The sequence below is a fragment of the Pristiophorus japonicus genome, chromosome 19, assembly GCF_044704955.1.
Source record: "Pristiophorus japonicus isolate sPriJap1 chromosome 19, sPriJap1.hap1, whole genome shotgun sequence".
NCBI classification, from domain to species: Eukaryota; Metazoa; Chordata; class Chondrichthyes; family Pristiophoridae; genus Pristiophorus; species Pristiophorus japonicus.
The window spans coordinates 88,164,166-88,188,908 of record NC_091995.1 but is presented as its reverse complement, the minus strand read 5'-3'; the positions used below and the strand labels follow the sequence as shown (position 1 = coordinate 88,188,908).

Below are 24,743 nucleotides of genomic sequence, written 5' to 3'. Positions count from 1 at the left end.
ATAGACACAACACAGCTCATTCATTCTTGGGATGTGGGCGTTGCTGGCAAGGTCCATCCCTGGTTACCCTGAAAAGATAGTGGTAGGCCTTCTTCTTGAACCGCTGTTCATAATGGTTTGATACAACTGAATGACTTACTATGCCACTTCAGAGGGCAGTTAAGAGCCAACTGTGTTGGTGTCATTGCAGCCATCTTGTGTCCTCCCTGACTTAAACTACCCGTTAGTATTGAATTGGGGCAGTTTTTGTCTGTGGATCTTTGCCCACTAGAGCTGTACGTAAAAGCTTGGCTTGAGTGGAAGAGAAAATTGGAGGGAGAGTTACTCTGCCAGCTCCTGTTCACCCTCCTGGTATTTATCGAGGTATTGCTGGAGGCAGAGAAGCAATCCTCCACCTCAGTTGTAAAATGAAGAGACCCGGGGAGGGAAGAAAGCAATAAAGTAACTTAAGGGAGGAAAAAAAAAGAGAACTCTACATTTTGCAATTGTCATGTAATACAAATTTTCTTACACCTTCCTGCAGACTCTTATAGCCGGCTGGGATGAGCTGGAGTGCCATCGTGTGTTTAACTTTCTGAGTGAAGGTGCAAATCTGCCACGAAAAATGCAAAGTGTGGTGTGCAGTAGACCAGGTAACTTGGTCAAAATTACAATGGAGCAGGCAAGGTCAACCAGTGAAAGCACAATGCCAAACATGGTGCATATGCAAATTGATATATGCCTAATTTTAAACTATACTAGGTCAGTTGATGGTTTGAGGGAAATAGCTGGGGAAAATTACTACGCTTGACAGTGTTATGGAGCTGAGCTAAAATATTAGTGATACAGCCATTAACAGCAATTTGCTTCAGTGAACATGTCATCCCAGCTCTGTCTGTTAATTCAGCACCCATGCAATGTTGGGCTCAGCAACTCTTTCCAGCCAGAAGCCCCAGTGAAGGCTTCAAACGCAATCACTGTTGAAGCAAAAATTAATATGTACAGACAGTGATGACTCAGTGGATAAATGCACTCTTGATATGATACTACGCCATACTAACCAGAAAAGTCCCGGGTTTGATCACGGCTGCATACTGAAAGAGCTCGTCTCCAGCTGGGCCAGCAGTTGACCTCATCGTCCCTGGGTTGCGGAGGAAGAAAATCTGCCCTTGTTCCTGCTCCCGATTGTTTTCCAGTGACTCGAGCTTCCCTGCATGATGAAATAGCTTGCCAATACTTACACGCAAGGCTCGCGCATGAAGAATAGCCACTTGTGCAAAATTCCAGCGCGAGGCTGGCACCAACAAGAGGCACGTGCTTCAGGGAAAAGAATATTTGCATGTATACAAAAATAAAAGGATGTTAAGTTCAATCTTTTGTAACTAATCTTTTGATTTGTAATAAGGAGCCTGATGGCCAAACTCCTTTTTAAAGAGGAGCGTACAATTAAATGAGATTAATTGTATAGCTTCTGTAGTAAAATGTGGGTGCGAGTCCCACTCCAGGGACTTGAGCACAAAAATCTAAGGCTGACACTCCCAGCGCAGTGCTGAGGGAGCGCTGCACTGTCGGAGGTGCTGTCAATGCGAGTATTCGGAACCCAGGAGAGGGCTCTGAGCTAGTTAGAGTGGGTGAGAGCGCAGATGAACAGGACCCCAAGGAAGAATGCGAAAGGCAGGAGGCAACAGAGCAGAGTAGCACTGGGGTAAGTGTAAACCACAAGGTGATAGGAAGGGACAATATGTATGAATATAAAGGGGCTGCAGGAGGGGTCAAAACTAAAAATAATGGTTTAAAAACTAGTATTAAAACACTCTACCTAAACGCATGCAGCATTCGAAATAAAGTAAATGAGTTGACGGCACAAATCATTACAAATGGGTATGATTTGGTGGCCATTACAGAATCGTGGTTGCAGGGTGGCCAAGACTGGGAATTAAACATACAGGGGTATCTGACAATTCGGAAGGATAGACAAGAAGGGAAAGGAGGTGGGGTAGCTCTGTTAATAAAGGATGACATCAGGGCAGTTGTGAGAGATGATTTTGGCTCGAATGAACAAAATGTTGAATCATTGTGGGTGGAGATTAGAGATAGTAAGGGGAAAAAGTCACTGGTCGGCGTAGTTTATAGGCCCCCAAATAATAACTTCACGGTGGGGCGGGCAATAATCAAGGGAATAATGGAGGCATGTGAAAAAGGAACGGCAGTAGTCATGGGGGATTTTAACCTACATATCGATTGGTCAAATCAAATCGCACGGGGTAGCCTGGAGGAGGAATTCATAGAATGCATACGGGATTGTTTCTTAGAACAGTATGTAACAGAACCTACAAGGGAGCAAGCCATCTTAGATCTGGTCCTGTGTAATGAGACAGGAATAATAAACGATCTCCTCGTAAAAGATCCTCTCGGAATGAGTGATCACAGTATGGTTGAATTTGTAATACAGATTGAGGGTGAGGAAGTAGTGTCTCAAATGAGCGTACTATGCTTAAACAAAGGGGACTACAGTGGGATGAGGGCAGAGTTAGCTAAAGTAGACTGGGAACACAGACTAAACGGTGGCACAATTGAGGAACAGTGGAGGACTTTTAAGGAGCTGCTTCATAGTGCTCAACAAAAATATATTCCAGTGAAAAAGAAGGGCGGTAAGAGAAGGGATAACCAGCCGTGGATAACCAAGGAAATAAAGGAGAGTATCAAATTAAAAACCAATGCGTATAAGGTGGCCAAGGTTAGTGGGAAACTAGAAGATTGGGAAAATTTTAAACGACAGCAAAGAATGACTAAGAAAGCAATAAAGAAAGGAAAGATAGATTACGAAAGTAAACTTGCGCAAAATATAAAAACAGATACTAAAAGCTTTTACCGATATATAAAACGGAAGAGAGTGACTAAAGTAAATGTTGGTCCCTTAGAAGATGAGAAAGGGGATTTAATAATGGGAAATGTGGAAATGGCTGAGACCTTAAACAATTATTTTGCTTCGGTCTTCACAGAGGAAGGCACAAAAAACAAAAATTGCTGGTCACGGGAATGTGGGAAGGGAGGACCTTGAGACAATCACTATCACTAGAGAGGTAGTGCTGGACAGGCTAATGGGACTGAAGGTAGACAAGTCCTCTGGTCCTGATGAAATGCATCCCAAGGTATTAAAAGAGATGGCGGAAGTTATAGCAGATGCATTCGTTATAATCTACCAAAATTCTCTGGACTCTGGGGAGGTACCAGCGGATTGGAAAGCAGCTAATGTAACGCCTCTGTTTAAAAAAGGGGGCAGACAAAAGGCAGGTAACTATAGGCCGGTTAGTTTAACATCTGTAGTGGGGAAAATGCTTGAAGCTATCATTAAGGAAGAAATAGCGGGACATCTAGATAGGAATAGTACAGTCAAGCAGATGCAACATGGATTCATGAAGGGGAAATCATGTTTAACTAATTTACTGGAATTCTTTGAGGATATAACGAGCATGGTGGATAGAGGTGCACCGATGGATGTGGTGTATTTAGATTTCCAAAAGGCATTCGATAAGGTGCCACACAAAAGGTTACTGCAGAAGATAAAGGTACGCGGAGTCAGAGGAAATGTATTAGCATGGATTGAGAATTGGCTGGCTAACAGAAAGCAGAGATTCGGGATAAATGGGTCCTTTTCGGTTGGAAATCGGTGGTTAGTGGTGTGCCACAGGGATCGGTGCTGGGACCACAACTGTTTACAATATACATAGATGACCTGGAAGCGGGGACAGAGTGTAGTGTAACAAAATTTGCAGATGACACAAAAATTAGTGGGAAAGCGGGTTGTGTGGAGGACACAGAGAGGCTGCAAAGAGATTTAGATAGGTTAAGCGAATGGGCTAAGGTTTGGCAGATGGAATACAATGTCGGAAAATGTGAGGTCATCCACCTTGGGAAAAAAAACAGTAAAAGGGAATATTATTTGAATGGGGAGAAATTACAACATGCTGAGGTGCAGAGGGACCTGGGGGTTCTTGTGTATGAATCCCAAAAAGTTAGTTTGCAGGTGCAGCAGGTAATCAGGAAGGCGAATGCAATGTTGGCCTTCATTGCGAGAGGGATGAAGTAAAAAGCAGGGAGGTCCTGCTGCAACTGTACAGGGTATTGGTGAGGCCGCACCTGGAGTACTGCATGCAGTTTTGGTCACCTTACTTAAGGAAGGATATACTCGCTTTGGAGGGGGTACAGAGACGATTCACTCGGCTGATTCCGGAGATGAGGGGGTTACCTTATGGTGATAGATTGAGTAGACTGGGTCTTTAATCGTGGGAGTTCAGAAAGATGAGGGGTGATCTTACAGAAACATTTAAAATACTGAAAGGGATAGACAAGATAGAGGCAGAGAGGTTGTTTCCACTGGTCGGGGAGACTAGAACTAGGGGGCACAGCCTCAAAATACGGGGGAGACAATTTAAAACCGAGTTGAGAAGGAATTTCTTTTCCCAGAGGGTTGTGAATCTGTGGAATTCTCTGCCCAAGGAAGCAGTTGAGGCTAGCTCATGGAATGTATTCAAATCACAGATAGATTTTTAACCAATAAGGGAATTAAGGGTTATGGGGAGCGGGCGGGTAAGTGGAGCTGAGTCCACGGCCAGATCAGCCATGATCTTTTTGAATGGCAGAGCAGGCTCGAGGGGCTAGATGGCTTACTCCTGTTCCTAATTCTTATGTTCTTATGTTCTTATGTCTTTCGGATGAGACGTTAAACCGAGGCCCCGTCTGCTCTCTCAGATGGACGTAAAAGATCCCACAGCCACTATTTCGAAGAAGAGCAGGGGAGTTATCCCCGGTGTCCTGGCCAATATTTACCCCTCAATCACCATAACAAAAACAGATTCTCTGGTCATTGCCACGTTGCTGTTTGTGGGAGCTTGCTGTGCGCAATTTGGCTGCCGCATTTCTTACATTACAACAGTGATCACACTCCAAAAGTACTTCATTGGCTGTAGAGAGCTTTGAGACATCCGGTGGTCGTGAAAGCTGCTATATAAATACAAGTCTTTTCTTTCTATAATACTGATAATTTTGCTTAAAATCCATTCGGAATCTCCAATAGTAAGCTCTAGATTTTCCAATTACAAATATTTTAATGATTGTGGTAATCAATTTAAAACAAATGGCTCCATAAGGTTTGAAAATAAATAGGTTATTGCCAACGGTAAAATAATTGAATGGAAAACCTAGGCTTAACACTCTTAAATGCCACTGTTTTTCGGAAGCAGTGCTTAATTCTTGCCACCAGAGGCTGCTGCGGTATTATGTAAAATGTACTTAGTTTGTCAAATCACATAAAAGTTTAAAGGCTCCGTACTGTCTCCTTTTCGAGGGAAAAGCATATCAGCCCGATCATAATAACTGCTTGGAAGAGCTTAAGCTGTGAGGTGATGTGGTGTTCAGTTTCTTACAGCATTGATGGGACTCGTGTTTGCATTCCTGTGAATCCTCACATAGTGAGTTCTCATCACCATCACACTGCTGGTGGGGCCCAGTGGAATGTCACCGAGTCGAAGTCAGGTTCTTCTCACAAGCACCAATCAGGTGGACATGAAAGATCCTGAGGCACTGTTTCGAAGAAGAGCAGGGGCATTTTTCTCTGGTGTCCTGGCCAATATTTATCCCTCAACTAATACCTAGAAACAGATTATCCGGTCATTATATCATTGCTGTTTGTCGTACCCTGCTATGTGCAAATTGGCTGCCACGTTTCCTACATTACAACAGTGATGGCACTTCAGAAAGTACTTCATTGGCTGTACAGCATTTTGGGGCATCTTGAGGTCATGAAAGACGCTATATAAATGCAAATCTTCTTTCTTTTTACCATTTTTCTGAACAGTGTGCAGTCCATTGTTCCCAAGTTGAAATGATTGTATCTGCCAGAAAAGGCCTGATCTGCCCTGGGGAGGGGAAGGGGATTTATCCCTGGGACACAATAAAGCTTTTTATCCACACCTTTTGGTGTCTGAGAGCCCCCATACACAAATATCATTTTAAAAACTTTCTCCCCTTTTTTTAGATTTTTCTGTGCCACACATGAAGGCATTTAAATAGTCAGACAATCTGCTCCCTGACTTCAGCCAATGCTGCACTTGAGCTGGTTGATAAGGGGAGGGGACAAAGCAACCAGGGAGACCACCCAAATTCATCCCTCTGGGGAAAGTGCCTCGTGTCTGCTCTGCATCTTTGCCACTGGCATATCCCTGCTTAGCAACTTACTATGCAAGGAAACACAGTTACTTACTTTTAGCTTACCACTCTGTCTTAAAGCACATTGGAGCACTCTTACACTGTGCCATTGTGCTTTCGTTGGTGAGACTTTAAGGCAGCAACAGAAACTTTGCAGTAGGGGACATAAACTTGCCCAGTGAATTTGGAAATGCCATCACGTATCACCTCCAAAGACTAAAGAGTAGACGTTACTTTGCAGAGAAGATTGTGAGAGCTTTCTAGCCAATGATACGAATTGTAGTGGTACCTAAGACTCCTGGTAGCATTAGTTATACATAGAGAGGATGCACAAGTTTCCTCGTGTCAACATTTTCTTGTTCCTATGTCTCTCCTTCCCCCCCCCCCCCCAACAAATCCACACGGGGCTATTCATGACATAAATATTTATTCTAGCGATCTGAATCCTATAAATCATACATCATAGTCTTCGAATTTGTAGAATTTCTGATTTTTCTTTTGTTTTGCGCTTGTAATAGGTGCGACTAGAAAGCTGGAGTTACAGATCCGTCTGTTCTACCGACGGGTTCTCTTAGATCACTGGGAGCATCAGTGCGACATAGCTTTCTGGCTGACTCGCATCCTAAAGCCATGGCCGATGGTGAACCAAGCAAGATTGCTGTATCTACTCTACGGACCTATGTCCATCAGTGATGGTAAGGACAGGCTTAGAACTCTTGAACTTTTTTATATACTTTTTAAAAAAAATTAATTTTCTCCCTTATTTTTTGACGTACCTGATTCTTGCTGAAGCACAGCATCATGAGTGCGGGCAACTTTCGAGTACCTCCCTCAAGCGATCACTCCTCATGTGCAAGGCTGAACAGTAAGTGTGGCTAATCAATCATGATGGGCATCGTCGGTGACACCAATGTTCCCTTTAAGCTGCGCGGCCGCACAGAGCTCTGCAGCACTCGCGGAGCTGGCTCACTGGCTCGGAAATAGGAAAAACCACACCTATTTCGAATAGGCTGCCCACCCAATAAACAAATTAAAGGTGACACACCCTTCCGACTTTTAAAAAAATTTGTTCACAGGATGTGGGCGTTGCTGGCAAGGCCAGCATTTATTGCCCATCCCTAATTCTCCTTGAGAAGGTGGTGGTGAGCCGCCTTCTTGAAATGCAGTCCGTGTGGTGAAGGTGCTGACTTTGTTGTAGCGGTTTGATACAGCTGAGTGGCTCGCTGGGCCATTTCAAAAGGCAGTGAAGAGTCAACCACATTGCTGTGGGTCTGGAGTTACATATCGGCCAGACCGGGTAAGGGCAGCAGATTTCCTTCCCTAAAGGACATTAGTGAGCCTGAAGGGTTTTTCCGACAATCCGGTAGTTTCATGGTCACCATTACTGATACTAGCTTTTTAAATTTCAGAATTATTTAATTAACTGAAATTAAATTAAATTCCCCAGTTGCTGTAGTGGGATTTGAACTCATGTCTCTGGATTATTAGTTCAGGCCTGTGGATTACTAGTCCAGTAACATAACCACTCGGCCATCATGTGACATGCCAGACGATGAGTGGTACTATTCCAGTAAGAGTCAATTCTTTCATGTTTAAACAAACATCTCTTGTTTCTAATTTTCTTTTTTTCCCCTCATGGAGATGCATATCCATGCTGGGATACAGTTTCACATGCATGGCCCATCCTGTACTACACTCAGCACTCTTTCTCCAGTAGGAAGAGTCTTGTGACTACTTTCAAAGTGTTCTATAAATGCAAAATGTTGTTGTTTGTTTACATTTCATTCTCAGGTCAGATCCATTGGCATCATATGACCCAGATACCTGCGAGCGAGGACAGTATAAAGGGTCTTGCAGCAGCGGTTAGATTACTGCATGAAAATGCCAAGGAATGGACAGCGGATGACATCTTCACCTTGTTAGAAGAATTGGCAGGTAACTGCATTTTTTAAAATGCCTGCAGATTGTAAGAGAAAGGAAAGAATGCGCGAGGTAATGAGGTCCACAGTTTCGAGGTCCTGGGAAAGAAGGAATAAGAGTGGTAGATGATGCGATGTCTCTCGGTTTCATGTAAAAAAAATAATGCTCGTCGTAGGATGCAGGGAGGACAAATGTGTTAATGGATGGATAATTCCAGGCTGAGAAGAAACAAAAGAAGTATATTCAGAAAAGTATCGACTGGTAGTATAAGTAAAATAGAGGCAAGAAATTGTGATGGAGAGGTTAAGAGTTACCGAGGGGAAAGAAAGTGAATTGCATGAACTGAGGAGACTGTGCTTGAAGGCATCTTGTCATCTTGTAGATAAAGTTTATGGTTGACATTTCTATAATCCCAGCAGCACAGGAACTATGATATCCTATAGAGTATTTGATCACCATGTCTGTAATTCGCTTTCTAATCTTCAGACCTTCTTGTTAACCAGATGTGCAACCAGCTCTATTTTCAAGCGTGTTGTCCAACATAACATGGAGCATTGTTGATGGAAGCCTCGGCAACATATCCACTAATTTGTATAATCTCTAGTTCTTATTTGGCACTTTAACTTTGCACGGTGCACTCCTCTGTCAGCTGTGGCTCAGTGGGTAGCACACTCACCCCTGAGTCAGAAGACTGTGGGTTCAAGCCCCACTCCAGTACAGTGATGAGGGAGCGCTGCACTGTCGGAGGTGTGCCGTCTTTTGGATGAGACGTTAAACCGAGGCCTCGTCTTTTTTTTTCCAAAAATATACTTTATTCATATCACATTTTCACAATACATTGGAAAATAGTTTAGTACCTTGTGGTCAGCAATTCCATACAATTCGTTTGGATGCTAACAGCAGTTCCATACAATGCACTAGGTTGCGTTTCATTTCAAGGTACAGTTTAGTACAATCCGTAAATCACATTACATGTAGTACTGTGCAAATGAGGGTATTACATGGAGCAGATGAGAACAGGTTTACGTTACATTCCAGGATACATTTCAATACCGATTACGAATCACGTTACATGTAGCGCTATGCAGATGAAAGCAATACACGGAACGGATGGGGATACATTTACATTTCTTTACAAGTTACTAAACAATGCAGAGACTTTCATTATACATGGCACAACACAGGTGTTTTTCAGTACATGGTGCTCTATGTATACAAGCAGATTAGCAAGTACAGCCCGAGGAAAGCGAGGAAATGTATCGAACGGATCTGCCGTCAGCACCCAAATGTAGTGTATGGGATTGCTGGCCGCAGCTAAATGTACTGAACCGCTTTTGAATGTACTGTACAAATTTTTACATGAATAAAGTATATTTTGAAATTTAAAAAAAGTACAGCCCGAGGGGGGTCTGATTCCATCCCCTGGGTTTACCGTGGCGGAAGGGCCTTAAACTGTGGCTCTTCCCCATTGTGCCTTTGTAGCGACTGCACTAATCTTTAGTGCGTCCCTCAGCACGTACTCCTGAACCTTGGATTGCGCCAGTCTGAGACCTCGTCTGCTCTCTCAGGTGGGCGTAAAAGATCCCATGGCACTATTTTGAAGAAGAGCAGGGGAGTATTATCCCCGGTGTCCTGGCCAATATTTATCCCTCAATCAGCATAACAAAAAAACAGGTTATCTGGTCATTATCACATTGCTGTTTGTGGGAGTTTGCTGTGCGCAAATTGGCTGCCGTGTCTTCCACTTTACAACAGTGACTACACTCCAAAAGTACTTCATTGTTGAGACGTCCGGTGGTCGTGAAAGGTGCTACGTAAATGCAAGTCTTTTCCACTGATAATTAGAGGGAATGACTGTTTGTTGCCCCGATTTTAATGCATAAACACACCATATGATACTGAGCCATTTGGCTGAGTGGGTCCCAGGTTTGACTTGACTAAGTTAGTTGAGTTTGTTCAGGACAGTGAACAGGATGTTTCCTTGGCATGCCCGGATTAAGAAGTGGGGGGAGTGATATCCAGCGATCCCTGCTTAAAAGGTGCATGTGTGCACTTCAGGCAAAGACAGGATGGAGCTTGTATGCGATGTCCCAAGAGTTGAATAGTCCAGATGACATTCACTACGTAGGCTCACAAATGAAGAATGGCCACCTGGGCAAGGTACAAGCTGCTGATGCCCATGGAGATGTACCCCAGAAGGAGTTCTAGCCTTGAGGAGAATAGGGCAGAAAAGAGGAGAAATTTGGAAAAATTGAAAAGGGGCTGATGACTGGTCTGTGTTCATTCCAGGTTTCCCTCAAGAGTGGCTGCTGGAGAACAGTGCCCGTCTTCTGATTTGTTGTGGAAATAACATGTGCTTTACATTCCTGGCCAATAAAGCTGTAAACGGGAGACTCAATGAACTCGCCACACTCATTGTGTTCCTGTCTTTGGTGAGTAGATAGAAAAGAACTGAATCAGATTGCATCAGACTGAGGAGAACCTATTTGTTACGTTCAGGTATCCTCGGGCTATCGCAGTTATGGGTGTAACTAAACAGATGTTTTCTTTTCAATTTTCGTGTCTTTGTAAAGTGCCCTGGTAAGAAGATTAAGGCTGGTTGAGAGCAGTCTGGGGAGGGGGAGAATGGAAATAGTTACTGAAAAGAGAGATTATGAGAATTAAAAGTGGGCTGAAAAGTAGTTTCAGAGGCCCCAAAACTGTAGTTACATCCAGAATTATAGCTTGGATGCCTGCCACAATTTTAAAGATCATAAATTGTACAGCCCAGTGTTAAGAATAATCCTCTTCTGTTATGAATAATAATCCTTTTCTTTCACAACTGAAACTTGAGTTGGGATGAAAAACTTCTCTCACGACGGAACGTAGTATGGGGTGACATTGGACAATTCCTAATAAGGGCACAGCACAGAATTGCCCCTAAATCAATAAAATTGGCATTAAGTTTGTAATCGTACTTGGATAGACCCTAAGATTGGCTGGTTGGTGATGGGAAGTTGAAATGTTAACTTTTGCTTTGGGCGCTATTCGTCAGAGGTTGGGTTTCTGGCACATAGTTGGGGCAGAGTGGAGAGAGCTTTACTTTGCGCCTGGTCTCCAATCTGCTTCTAATTCTGATGAAAGGTCCCAGCCGAAATGTTAACCCTATTTTTCTCTTTCAGGTGCTGACTGGCCTGGAGTGCATCTTCCAGCATTTCTGTTTTCACTTCAAATTTCAAACATGGTTTTTACTTAAAAAAAAAAAATAATATGCTCTAGTATAGTATTTGTGCTTGTAGTAGATATCAACACCTTCAGTCCTTTGATTTCTGGGTACAGGTCTGTGAAAAGGATGGGTACTGCATGGACTGGACTGTGAAAATGGTTCACAGAATCTGCAAGGTGATAGCTAGCAATGAAAGCAGGTGGAATTTTCTACAGGCCATCGAGAAGGTCTTTGCTCGGGTTACCATGGATATGATTGAATCCTTAATGTTTAGTGAGTACATTTCACTTATATATTTTTAAAGTTAGTCTGAGGAAATCAAAAATATTTTTTTTGTTACGGGTGATTCATGGCCTTCACTGTTGGTTGTGTGGCGGGGGTTAATTTCTGTATTGATGCTCAACAACTGTTTCTGGACCAAGACAATTCTTTGCCAACATTGGTCACGAGCAACACAACAACAACTTGCATTTATACAGCGCCTTTAACGTCGTAAAATGTGCCAAGGCGCTTCACAGGCACCTTATCCAATGAAAAAGTGGGTATGCTCACAAATAATTGAGGTAAGGTTCTCATCAATCTTCTGAACATAGAACCCACACCCTCGCTCATATTTTACCACTGAAGTAAAACAAGCAGTTTTCAAAATCTAACTCTGTGAAACACTAACTGTTATATATTAATATAACCATGCATCACTCTGGACTCATTCGCTCACCCACCTATTCCGCTCCACAAACACTCATTTAGTTTCTTCTTGGTCAAGTGTTCTATTGCCTCAGCAATCTGACTTGCAAAATGTAACTTGTGTACAAATCAGAGGGGAATTCTACTGGCATCCTTTCTAAATGACTGAGGTGATAGCTGGGGATGCGGGGAAGCTGACTGCTGTGACTGAATAACTTAGAATCCGCTGAATTCCCCAGTCCCCATCTGGCCTCCCTTTACTCTCATTGGTCCAGAGACCTGTCAGTTAATACAGAACAATTATAGAATCATGCAGCAGAAAAGGAGGTCATTCAGCCCTTTGTGCCTGTGCCAGCTCTTTGAAAGCTAGCCAATTACGCCTATTTCCCTGCTCTTTCCCCATTGCCCTGCAATTTGTTTCCTTTTCAAGCTCATCATCATCATAGGCAGTCCCTCGAATCGAGGATGACTTGCTTCCACGTCAAAAAGTTCACAGGTGTTTCAATGATGAACCTAAAATTCCAGGTCTGAACTAAATCTTGAAGGGTGGAAGATGCCTGTGCGTGGATTTTTTTTACCGTGTGGTGCCGTTGCACACCAGCCACCACATGGGCTTGACAAAGCTAGGTCTTGGTCCAGTAGCAAGGATAACCAAGATGACTGGAGACCAGCTCTGCTGCACGGTCCTAGTGCGCACACACATTGCAGTGTGGGCTGGCCCGTGCTGCCCCTGGGCCCTCGCCTCTTCTGGGCCCCGAACTCATGCCTCTCCTGGGCTCCAATCACGTCCCTCTACAATCTCTCGCCGCTCCTTCGCCCCGACCTCACCGCTTCTTCGCCCGACCTTGCCGCTACTGCTGTACCTGCCCACGCTCCAATCACCGACCTGGACCTTGATGACGATCTATGAAAGTTACGATTGAATCTGCTTCCACCCTCCTTTCAGACAGTGCATTCCATATTATAACAACTTATTGCAGAAAAATATTTATGCTCATCTCCCCGGGTTCGTTTGCCAATTATCTTAAATCTGTGTCCTCTGGTTACCGACCCTCCTGCCAGTAGACAGTTTCTCCCTATCAATTCTATCAAAACCATTCATAATTTTGAACACGTCTTTTAAATCTCCCCTTAACCTTCTCTGCTCCAAGAAGAACAATCCCACCCCCTTTAGTCGCTCCACAGAACTGAAGTCCCTCATCTCTGGTAACATTTTAGTAAATCTCCTCTCCAAGGCCTTGACATCTTTCTCTTGAATGGATTAAAAAAAAATCGACTTCAAAGATCCAGATTTAAGGTACAAAGTTCAGGGATGTTTAACGACTGTGAATAAACAGACAAGAGTTCAGCCAATTAGGTTAGTAATGGACTTACTAGTGGCCAAAGAGCTTGTAGGACAGTCACACTCATGGAATGGGTGTGTGATCACTGCGGCAATGAGACTGCTGAATAGTGACATGTAACAATTTAAAAAAATTAATGTGTAATATTCAAAACTAAATAAAATAGAAAATAAATGTTTGAACTGAATGTTTGAAAATAGTACTGATGGTTAGACTGTTACTTTAAGTAGTGAATTTAAATCCAATAAGAAATTCAGGAGAAACTTCTTTACCCAGAGAGTGGTTAGAATGTGGAACTCGCAACCACATTCTTCTTTCGTATGGAAGTAGCAAAGCAAGTCAAATGTCAATATCTAAGTTGGATATCCAGGCCAAAGCTTCCGGTGTAACAGTGTGGATATCTTGTAGGCTGCCTGAAAATTTTCTCTGATGGCAGTGCTCAATGATGTGGTCCAGGGTCAGATTAGGAGCTCCACAGTCACATGATGGGGATGCTTTAATCTTCCACCTATGGCGAATAGCTCATATGCATTTAAGGGGACTATAGATAAGTACATGAGGGAGAAATGAATAGAAGGATATGCTTTATGCTTTATAAAAATGTGTTCCTGGGATGTGGGTGTCGCTGGCAAGGCCGACATTTATTGCCCATCCCGAATTGCCCTTGAGAAGGTGGTGGTGAGCCGCCTTCTTGAATCGCTGCAGTCCATGGTGAGGGAGGGAGTTCCAGGATTTTGACCCAGTGACGATAAAGGAATGGAGGATATATTTCCAAGTCAGGATGGTGTGTAACTTGGAGGGGAACGTGGAGGTGGTGGCGTTTCCAATCCACCTGCTGCCCTTGTCCTTCTAGATGGTAGAGGTCGCGGGTTTGGGAGGTGCTGAGCGGTTCGATGAAGTAGGATGGGAGAAAGCTCATGTGGAGCATAAAAACCGAACACAGATCTCTTGGGCCGAATGGCCTGTTTCTGTGCTGTAAATTCTCATCATAGGCAGTCCCTTGGGGTCGAGGATGACTTGCTTCCACACTAAAAATGAGTACTCAGGTAACTGATGAACTCATTTTAAACGGTGGAAGATGACTGTGCGCGTACCAGCCACCACACGGGCTTGACGGAGCAAGGTCTTGGTCCAGTGGCAAGGTTTACCCAAGACGACTGGAGACCAGGCTCCGCAGCATGTGCCAATACATACACACAAACTCAAACATACTCCTTCTGTCCTCCTTTCTTCCTCCTTCCCACAGGTCCTCTACGTGGAATTCACAGTTTGCAATGTGAGCCTCACAACCTCACAGCCTCGCTATTGGCCCGTGCTGCACCTTTCCTTGATCTTGTCCACACTGCTCCACCTCTGGATTCTGACCTCTCCGCTCCTCCGTGCCTCATCCGTCCTCTCCGCTTCCGATCTCCGAACCTCGCTGGTCCCGACCTCCGGACCTCGCCCGTCCCGACCTATGTAAATGTAAATTTTATGGCAATTCAATGAATTATATCGTATGACATCATTAGTCAAATTGCAGTGAATGGGCGCTTATGACATCATAGTCTTCGCCACAGGCATTGGCAGCTGATCCTGGGCACATGCTGCCAAGTCAATCAGATCAAATATTCCTTCACGGACTGAAAAGGAGCAGTTTTCAGTTATCCTTGATCCGAACAATTTAAAGTTGTGGACAGGGGGGAGGGGGAGTGGGGGGTGAGGGGGGTGGGGGGCAGAGAGAAGAAAATAAATCAGAGACACAGTATTAAAACAGATTCTCTAAATAAAAACTCAATTATACTGGCATTCAGTGCTTGGGAAATTATGCCAATTAAATGGGAAATGTTAACTGGTGCAAAATGGTAATAGATATTTCATATATAATTTTGTAATATAGATACATAAACCTTCGTTTTACTGTGTTCATTCTGTGTATATTTTGACGTTTACATTTGTTTCTGTACCCCTTGTTTCCTTCTGCTCAATAATTTATCCCATATTCCCCACATTTAGTGGGGGTGAAAGTCGACCAGGACAGTAGCACAAAAACAGGGCAATAGCGAATCAGCATATTTTATACTTGATTTTCTTTTATATTTGAAGGCGTTGGCGAAGAAAGTCGGGTAGAGTTTAAAAGAAGCTGCCGATTTGCTATCGCCAGTTTTGTGCAACCCCCCCCCCTCCTCCTCCTCCCCCCACCCCAGGATTAATTTCACCCCGATGTTTCTTCCAGAAGTTGAAGCACTGGGTGGGAAAACGATTGAAACTAACAAGTAAACTGTTCATTAAGCTTGATTGTGGAAAGAAATCCTGCTCCCTTCTGCTTGTCATCTTACACCCTCTAACAAATGCAGAATAAAAAAAGCCAATGCTGCCCATTATAGTAATGCATCCTGACAGCTCCTGCTCCCTCCAATGCAGCCTCGCAGCTTTCCCTTACCTAACACAAACGACAGAAAAATATGATCGCAATTATGACAATCGGCTTAATAAACTGCGTGTGAGGAGAAAAGGCAAGGTTCTTTGAATGATTGCACTCATATTGAATATATTTGTACCAGAATTCATCTAAGTACTTTTTATAATCTCCCCCCCACCCCATCATGCATCTGTTATTCATCAATTATCCTCACTAGGGGGAATTCTAACCCACCCCACCCGGTGGGATTGGTGTGCGTAAAGCGAAAATAGCTGTGAAAAGACTTACCGCCCCATTGCCGCTTGAATCCTACCCGCTGCTATCTTAACTAGGCCCCTCTTTTTCGGCGGCAGTGGCAGGAGCCTCATTAATATATGCTAATCAGCATTCAGTGACGTCCATAGGACCTCATTAGCGTTATTACAGCCTGACGGGTAAGAAAAGGAGGCCCTCTGAAGTAAGTTAAATATTTCCTTAAGTGTGGCAAGGAGGAATAGGAATGCTGTAAATTCGCCTGAAAATCCTTGCACTACTTCACACTGCTCTCCAAGGGAACAGTGTTTTCAGGTGTTGACCAACATGGAGGAGTTCTGATTCGGCAAATGATGGAGGTCGGGGGGTGGGGTGGGGACAGACAGAGAAAACAATGATCAGCAGGAAGCTTATTTGATCTTGTTTGATTTGAAGTCACACGAGCTCCAAGGGATGTGGAATCCATTTTGAGGACTCCCAAAACTGTCCTAACCAGTGCGCCCCCACATCTGCTGGGTCAGGATAGACACAGGTATGGTGACGGAAGGGTCTGGGATATTGGCTGATGATTTGATTCTGTGTGATTGACCGTGTCAGGCTGTTGCTTGACTAGTCTGTAGGACTTCTCTCTAATTTGATCTGCAGCCCCCAGATGTTAGTGAGGTGTATGTTGCAGAGCCATCTGGGCTGAATCTTGCCCTGATAGAATGCCTGGGTCATTGCCAATAGGTTCATCTAATATTTTCTTTATTTTCTAACTTTATAATCATTGTTCACAGCCGAGTGGCTTGCTAGGCCATTTCATAGGGCATTAAGCGTTCAAAATTCGGCACTGCCATTTTTGAGGCGGTGTCACGGCCTGAGTGCTGGTTTTACCGCCAGGCGCTAAGTGCTGGCTCAAACTGCCAAATTCAGTTTTTACCCCCAAAGGTGAGAGAGCAATGCTAAAAAGTTCCGTTGCACGCTCATCCTCGGGCAGGAGCTCAGGAGGCCGACTGAATTTCGCATCAGGAGGCTGCCGCCATGCTCGCTTTAAAAACCTCAAACTTCTCCGACCCACACAATAAATTTCCCCACTGTTACAACTAATGAAAAAAATGAAGAAATAAAAATGAAAAAAAACTTATCTTGCTCTCTGGGCGATTCCGCCCGAGTTCTGCTCTTTAACCACCAGTTTTTTCAGGCTGTACGGTCGCCTGCCATATGGCAGCCGTACAAAGCAAATATCGCGACAGAGGCATCAAAGAGGCGTTGTATGCTGGATGACCTCACCATGCTTGTGGCTTTAGCCGGCGCAATGTTGCCTCTTGGCGCCTCTGCCAAAGAGCCGACTCAATTTCAACCGCCGTTTAACGATGACGGTCGGCCTTTGCCGTCCATTGCCGGCGGTAACGGACGGTGTACACAACTGAATTTCAACCCCTAAGAGTCAACTGTTTAGTATGGGACTGGAGTCACGTGTAGGCCAGATGTGTAGGCAGTAGTGAACCAGTGGAATTTAGGACAATCCAACAGCTTTCACAATTATTTTTCTGGTACTAGCCGATAACTTCCCATTATTTGTATTGATTTTGTTGACTATTTTTGTTCAGCCAGTAAGTTCTCATGACATCAGTGGGATAACCAATAGAGAGTTACTGAGCCTAACAACCTGAAGCAACTGGATTAACTCATATACACAGCTGAGATGACATGATCACTGAAATAAACCGGAGTTAATGACTGAATTTCTGCCTATGCTAATTTTGTTCCTTCACACTGTCAAGCCAAGTAACGATATCAAGCAATTCTCCCGATTAAGTCAGCAAAGATTCTCAGGGAGAAGAAAAAAAATCAGCCCGCGTTCTTGCTCCTGATTACTATCCGGTGATCTGTGCTATACTGTGTGAGCTTGTGGACACTGAGTGAAAACAGGATTGGGCTCACCTTTAAGGCCCTCTCATGGTCAAATGTCCTGCCAACATTCACTGCCTGGGCGAGGTTCCTGAGGTGTGCTAGCACCGGTGGAACCTTACCCCAGCAAACAGCCCTTCAGCAACGACGGGGAGAGCATTGGAAAAAAATATAGGGGGTGAAATTCGACTTGGGCGGGAGCACATCTCCCACCAGTTATACGTCTAGTCCGATATTTATTTTTATTCATTCACGGGATGTGGGTGTCGCCAGCAAGGCCAGCATTCATTGCCCTTAATAGCCCTTGAGAGGGTAGTGGTGAGCCTCCAATCCAGAGGACAGGTAAGAGTCAACCACATTGCTGTGGGTCTGGAGTCACATACAGGCCAGACCTGGTAAGGGCGGCGGATTTCCTTCCCTAAAGGACATTAGTGAACCAGATGGGTTTTTACGACAATCCGATAGTTTCACGGTCACCATTACTGGCACTAGCTTTTTAATTGCAGATTTATTTAATTAATGAATATAAAGTCCGCAACTGCCATGGTGGGATTTGAACTCACGTCACTGGATCAGTAGTCCAGACTCCTGGATTACAAGTCCAGTAACATAACCGCTATGCTACCGTACCTGTGACTTCAGTGGAACAGAATATTAGGCGGGGCGTATAAACTGGCAGCAGATGCAATACAACCAGTTTTGCATTCCCGCCTGTAATGTGAGATTTGTAGAGCTGTTGCGCTGCTCCTCAAATTCTGGTTGCACTTCAGTCCCACACTCCTGATCTTTGGGCACCCTGTGCGGAGGGGAGCGGGTAGGTCCGAGGGCCTCCTCGTAGGACTGCTCCTGGGCACGGCCAAGGGTGCCATCAGCCGGTCCAGGCAGCGGGCGGTCGTTCAGCTCTGCCTGCCTCTCTTCTGCAGTTACATCTGAGTCAGGGTGCCCCTGGAGATAGAGCACATGGTGTCCACCGGTACGCTCGCGAGAGGTGGGCGCCGGAGGGACTGGAGTGCATCATCACCCCCAGCAACCACATTTTAATTTGAGGTTTTTTTGTCTAAAGTTTTATTTGTTTATTGTGCCGGTTTTAGTGCCCCCTCACTTTTAGCTAGGGGGCACTTGTATAATTTGTGTTTTAGTGCCCTTAAAAAAAAAAAACAAGGGGGCACTTGAAAAGTTTTTGGAGTGTGCCCCCCCTTTAATCAGGAGGCACTTGATTACTGATATACAACAAAATAGTTGTAGAGCTGTTGCATTGTGAGTGGCTTAGCCAGTCACATGATGTTCACAAGACTCAATAAAACCCCAGCCAGTTAGGTCTAGGCTATCCACAATGAGGTATGCAGTGAACCGGTAATGTGTAGTGTGATTATTAAACCTTTGATAATAAACCAACTAGTTCTTAATAACGATATGTTGCTATGAATTCTTAAGCAAATACCACCCAAGTCGAATTTCACCCCCATAGAAATTAAAGAAAGAAGGACTTAGATTTATATAGCGCCTTTCATGACCACCACACATCTCAAAGCACTTTACAGCCAATGAAGTACTTTTTGAAGTGTATTCACTGTTATAATGTAGGAAACACAGCAGCCAATTTGCACACAAGCAAACTCCCACAAACAGCAATGTTTTTTTTGGTTATATTGATTGAGGGACAAAGATTGGCCAGGACACCAGGGATAACTCTCCTGCTCTTCTTTGGAACAGTGCCATGAGATCTTTCACATCCACCTGAGGACAGACAGGGCCTTGGTTTAACATCTCATCTGAGATGAGAGCCCCTCCAACAGTGCAGCACTCCTTCAGCATTGCACAGGAGCATCAGCCTAGATTTTTTTTGTGCTCAAGTCCCTTGCATGGGACTTGAACCTACAACCTTCTGAATCAGAGGCAAGGGTGCTACCCACTGAGCCACAGCTGACACTTGAAGTTAACAAATTGAACTTAATCATAATTGTAATGTAGTGGTGTTATAATTTCTGTTTTTGTATTGATTTCTGATACTGAAAGTCATTCTTTAAATTAAGTGAACTGTGATTAAATTTGCTAATCCGACAATGGCTAAGATGTAGCTCCGCTGTTTGTGTTGCAGGCGGGATGGAAGAGGACGAAGGCGTGACTTACAACATGTACAACATGGTGAACGCCCAAGCAGAGTTTCATAAAGAAGTCATGCTTCGTGCCTTCAGCAACATACTAACGTGAAAGGCGTTACTGAAATCAACAGTAATGCGTTAGATAACCTAATCTGTGGTCAGACCAAACAATCTTCTGTTTCTTTTTTTTTTCCTGGCCAATTGAGAAAACAAGATAGTTTTTCTTTGACTCAGGTAGCATTTATTTTGAGCTCTTCCTTGTGAGAGTAAAACTTATTCCAGCTAAAATGGTAAAGCTGTGATCTCTCGGTACTACAGTTTGAGACACCTTGGATCAAATTGAAGAGCGATCCCGCAGTCTTATACTAGTCTGGCGATGAGTTGGGTGCCTTTTCTAATGGTTATTACTTGTCCACTGATTCTGTTCTCTTTAGATCATAAGAGGGCAGGAAGGTGATGTTACTCAGGCATTGGTTCCCATTGCCACTAATGGGAACAAAATGGTGATCCTCAGAGTTCTTCCGCTCAGTGGCGAGAAGGCTCAGCCTGCACCAGGCTCCTCTGTTAACAGAGTGGCTGAATGGGAAATCAGAGGTGCAAACCTACATCCAGGATGCTAAGATGTGAATCTGTTGGATGTCCAATGGGCAGAGCTAAAAAGTGCAAAATCTGGAAGGCCAAGTTCAAATTTCTGTTATTTATCATTTTAACCTTTTTGACATTAAAATTTTAATAAATAATCCATTAAAAATGTTTTCCTCAACGGTGTCACAGTAAGTGTCCAGGATGACGAAGACACAGTCAGTCGGGTTAATGTATTACAGTATACACTCAGTCAGATACCCACTTTTACCTCCTGTGATGTACACAATTGGGAATTGCTGCTAACACGGGTCTCTCACTAATACTAACAGTGTGCACCTGGTGTATCTAACACATAGATTTATAAACACTTTACAGCAAGTACCTGCCATGTCTAAACACATGGCAATGTTAGCATGGAACCCTGATAGTTAGAGACAGCTTCCGGTGTAAAGTCTAGCTTGTACGGAGCATTGATGCAAGAATCAGGTACTGAGGTCAGTGCACCTTAGTCACAGTGCCCCTTGCTCTTCCAGTCAATAAAATCAATGGTTGGAGGATTGGCCACACTGATCTCTGCATCCGGTTTTCTAATCTGCGCTCCTGTGCAACAAGAGTGCACGGCTAAAGGGGAGACTCTCAACATTGGGAACTCTGAGCAGTATAATACATGGCTGTGTTAAATAAAACATATCTGGTATGTCCAAGCCGGGATAAAATGTTACAATACCTACTATGTGACTAGCACACAATAGATTTTGGCACGCATAGAAGAGTGCTCCAGTTGGCTGAGGTTATTGTAAAACTTGCAGGTGGAAACTGGACATGGCTAGGGGCGCAAAACAAGTGGAATCGCATTTCCCGCCTATTGAAGTCAATGGAATTGAATATCGGGTGGAGTGTATACCAGGCGACCTGTACAATATCGTCTGTTCTGCTTTCCCGCCCATATCCCCAATTTCACCCCCTTGGATTTTTTGGGCCTCGGAACCTTTCATTGTTCTGCTTCAAAGCTGCTGCTGCTGTCAAGACAGCTGAAAGTAAAATTAGATTAGTTAGGGTTACTTTAGAAATCGGCTTTGTCTTGTGATGAAATTAGTTCCAGTGTCCTAATATCTTCAGCTCACACCACTTTTGTTCTTCACTGCTTAATAATTGACCAGTGCTTGGTCGGGAAAAGTAGGCAGAATAACTGATGGCATAGTGCAATGTAAGGACGAGGAAAAACTTGGTGACGGTTGAAATTCTGCTCAGTGCTATATTTAGTGCATTGGTTAACGTTTCCATGTAAAATCCCGCGCGTTAGTTTAACAGAAGCACTAGCGTATTTAAGATAAATGGGTTAACAATTTTGTCACAAAAAAACATCCTTAGGAACTTTACACAAATCTGTTAACTACTGCGCTGAAAATAGTGCCCAGTGGAATTTCAGCCACGCAAATTTTACATTGCTCTTCAATTAAAGGTTTCACAGAACGGTAATATATGCTCAGAAGACCATTCCAATATCTAGTTCTTGGCATTAATGTTTCTTTTTTTGGGCTCTTAAATACTGGTGGATCTCTCATTGCGTAGCCCACGGAAAGTCAGGAGACAGCGAATTCTCCTCGGAGCGCATTAGTGAAGCTCTATGTATAGGTGTGAGGGTCTGCAGCTTATCTAGTGATGTTCAGTTGCGGACGTGATTGCGTGTCTCTCAGTATGGTGATGCTCAAATAAAGAATGCGCGACATGCATGCTAAATTTTACATATCACAAATTTCCCCTTCTCTTTAGGTTCCTCCAATACCGTGCAACATTTCCTCGCTGAGAGGTCATGCATTCGAGCTGCTCCTGAACTTCTGGCAATGCGTCACCTCAAGCTAGCCACTAGCAAGTGTACTAGAGAGAGCCCCAAGCATTTCTCATGTTCCCGTTATTTAATTTGCTCCCTGTGGCAAATTATCAGAACTCTGCTGAGTGCATTCTCCCCACCCCCTGCTCCAGCAAGCTGCGGTTGGAATCTTGCCCTGTGCGGCATTGAGTAAGGGCCGGTACCTTAAGGTATTGTTATGTTAATACGTGGGCTTAAGCATAGATCCATGTCCTCTAAGCACCGCTTTCCCCGTTTTTTTTTTTAACATGCGTGTCACCAATCCTTATTGCGCCTGTGAGGGCTTGTGGGAAGGTGACCCACATTTTGTGCTGCCTCAGATAGCTACTATTGGGGCCCCAGAAACAGCTGAGTCTTGGAGCTGCCGAAGTTACAGCATTTATTTCCTTAAAGTGTGCTACCAGTGTACCTCTGACAGTACGGTAACAATATTAAAAAGCCTTTAGAACAGAAAAGCTCTACTTCACTGCCATAGTAACTAATTTATTGCTCCAGTTCTTTACACAATAATGTCAATTTAAAAATTAATGCTCCCACTTACTGAGAGCAGTATGACTTTGTTAGCAACCTTTGGTCCACCAGTCACTGTTGTCTACTGCTGCCTAAAATGCATAGGGAAATTGGAAAATGTCGGTATTGGAGGGCTTCTTAACATTGGGGTGTATCGGGATAACTGGGGTCCCCTTGTTAGAAGGTTAATTTCCTGTGTGTTAGTTGCTATCTTGCACTCTAATCGGTGAAAAAAAAACAAAGCTAAACACACAGCCTGAGATCTGCCATCCTCCTGTGTCGATTTGTGGGAGGAGTTGGGATAGATGGCAGCTGAAAATTCCAGTGGGATCCCACCCCCTCCCCATTTGATTTTCCGCTGGGTGACCTTAAATACACCTGGGTGGGCATATTTGAATAACATGCAAATGAGAGAAATGTCAATAAAACTGTGCTACAGCAACTCTGGGCGTCAAGGATGTCTCTTCATCTCTGGCATGCAGAATTGCTACAGAGGCTGCAGGAGGTTACTTAACATTTTGAAATCAAAGTCTGAGGTCACGTGCACATCCCGGTATAAGGTGTTATTCCTGCTCCAATGGCCCAATTCCGTGAAAGCAGAAAATCTAGCTTACAATTTCTAGATTTCCGTACACGTTTGTAGTTTGGCAAAAAGAAGGCGCTGCATCGTCGTAGGTAACCTGACCATGACAACCAGCTAAAGCTCTATGCATAGCAATGAAACCTCTGCTGTGAAACCCTTACCTGTGCATTACTTGCACGCCTCCAAGTATTTCCGAATCTTTGAAATATCAGCTTGATATCCGGAAAGGAGACTCTCTCCCTTCCATAACATATGTAGAGTTGCAAAGAATTGTAATGAACTTTAATGAACCTTTTATTTATTTCTGTTAATTAATATTTTTGTTCGAACATTCTGCGTTGATTGCGCCGTCCAGCGAGCTTTTTTAAGGAGTTGCTGAGGCTAACGAGGTGCACACAGTTGAAATGATACAGAGACTACATTTTTTGTCTTTGCTAATTTTAGTTAAAAAGTAGATGTGGCTAAGATGTGGTGGAGGTATGGCTTTTTATTCAACCTTACCTTTCCCATCAAATGAATGAAGACATGAGCTCTAGCTCCATGGTTGTGAGCTCTTATGTAGTACTAAGCCATAGAGAAACAGAAACAAATAAAATAATAATGTTAAAACTAATCATAATTCTTTGCAACTCTTATTTTTGAAGAAATATATGAGTGATGAGTCTACCTCCTTAAAGAGATGCGTAAAGGGATAAATGCAAAATATATCAGCTAGAAATTAGCTTAAATTTAAAAATAAATATCTATGACTACATTATTTATTTGTTAGCGTACTTGCATATGGTAATGTTTGTGCAAGGTAATTTAGATTATTTTAAGGTATTGAAAAGTAACCTGCAAAATAATTTAAATTATTTATTTGTAAATAGATTTGAAATTGTATTTTTCATGTTTGTTGGTGATGGACATTAAAGCTTAAAACCTTTGAGTGGAATTTAGTGTTTTTTCTCAACTGTGAGGATGTCGTAGTGTGGTCCATATTTAATTGTCTTTTTTCCTCCCTTGAAGGTGCTGACTCCAGTACCTCGCCCAATGATGCATTCTTATATGTGAGCCTAGACACTGAGTGTAGGTAGGATGTTTCCCCATATATGGTATCGCGTCTACAACAACACCTCTACTCATTGGAATTCAGAAGAATGAGAGGTGATCTTATCGAAACGTATAAGATTATAAGGGGGCTTGACAAGGTGGGTGCAGACAGGA

General features: G+C 43.6%; 1 protein-coding gene across 6 annotated transcripts in view; it reads left to right on the top strand.

Annotated features, from left to right (window-relative positions):
• The window catches only part of LOC139230022 (F-box only protein 47-like), a 49,333-nt gene extending 25,052 nt beyond the window's left edge, over positions 1–24,281 (top strand). For all 6 annotated transcript variants that reach the window (XM_070861750.1, XM_070861751.1, XM_070861753.1 and 3 more), the window contains 6 exons: positions 524–632; positions 6,705–6,881; positions 7,978–8,121; positions 10,396–10,538; positions 11,425–11,584; positions 19,986–24,281. In XM_070861750.1, the coding sequence (XP_070717851.1) occupies positions 524–632; positions 6,705–6,881; positions 7,978–8,121; positions 10,396–10,538; positions 11,425–11,584; positions 19,986–20,098 (846 nt within the window). In that variant the 3' untranslated portion in view covers positions 20,099–24,281. The remainder of the gene's footprint in view (positions 1–523; positions 633–6,704; positions 6,882–7,977; positions 8,122–10,395; positions 10,539–11,424; positions 11,585–19,985) is intronic.
• The last annotated feature ends 462 nt before the right edge of the window (positions 24,282–24,743 follow it).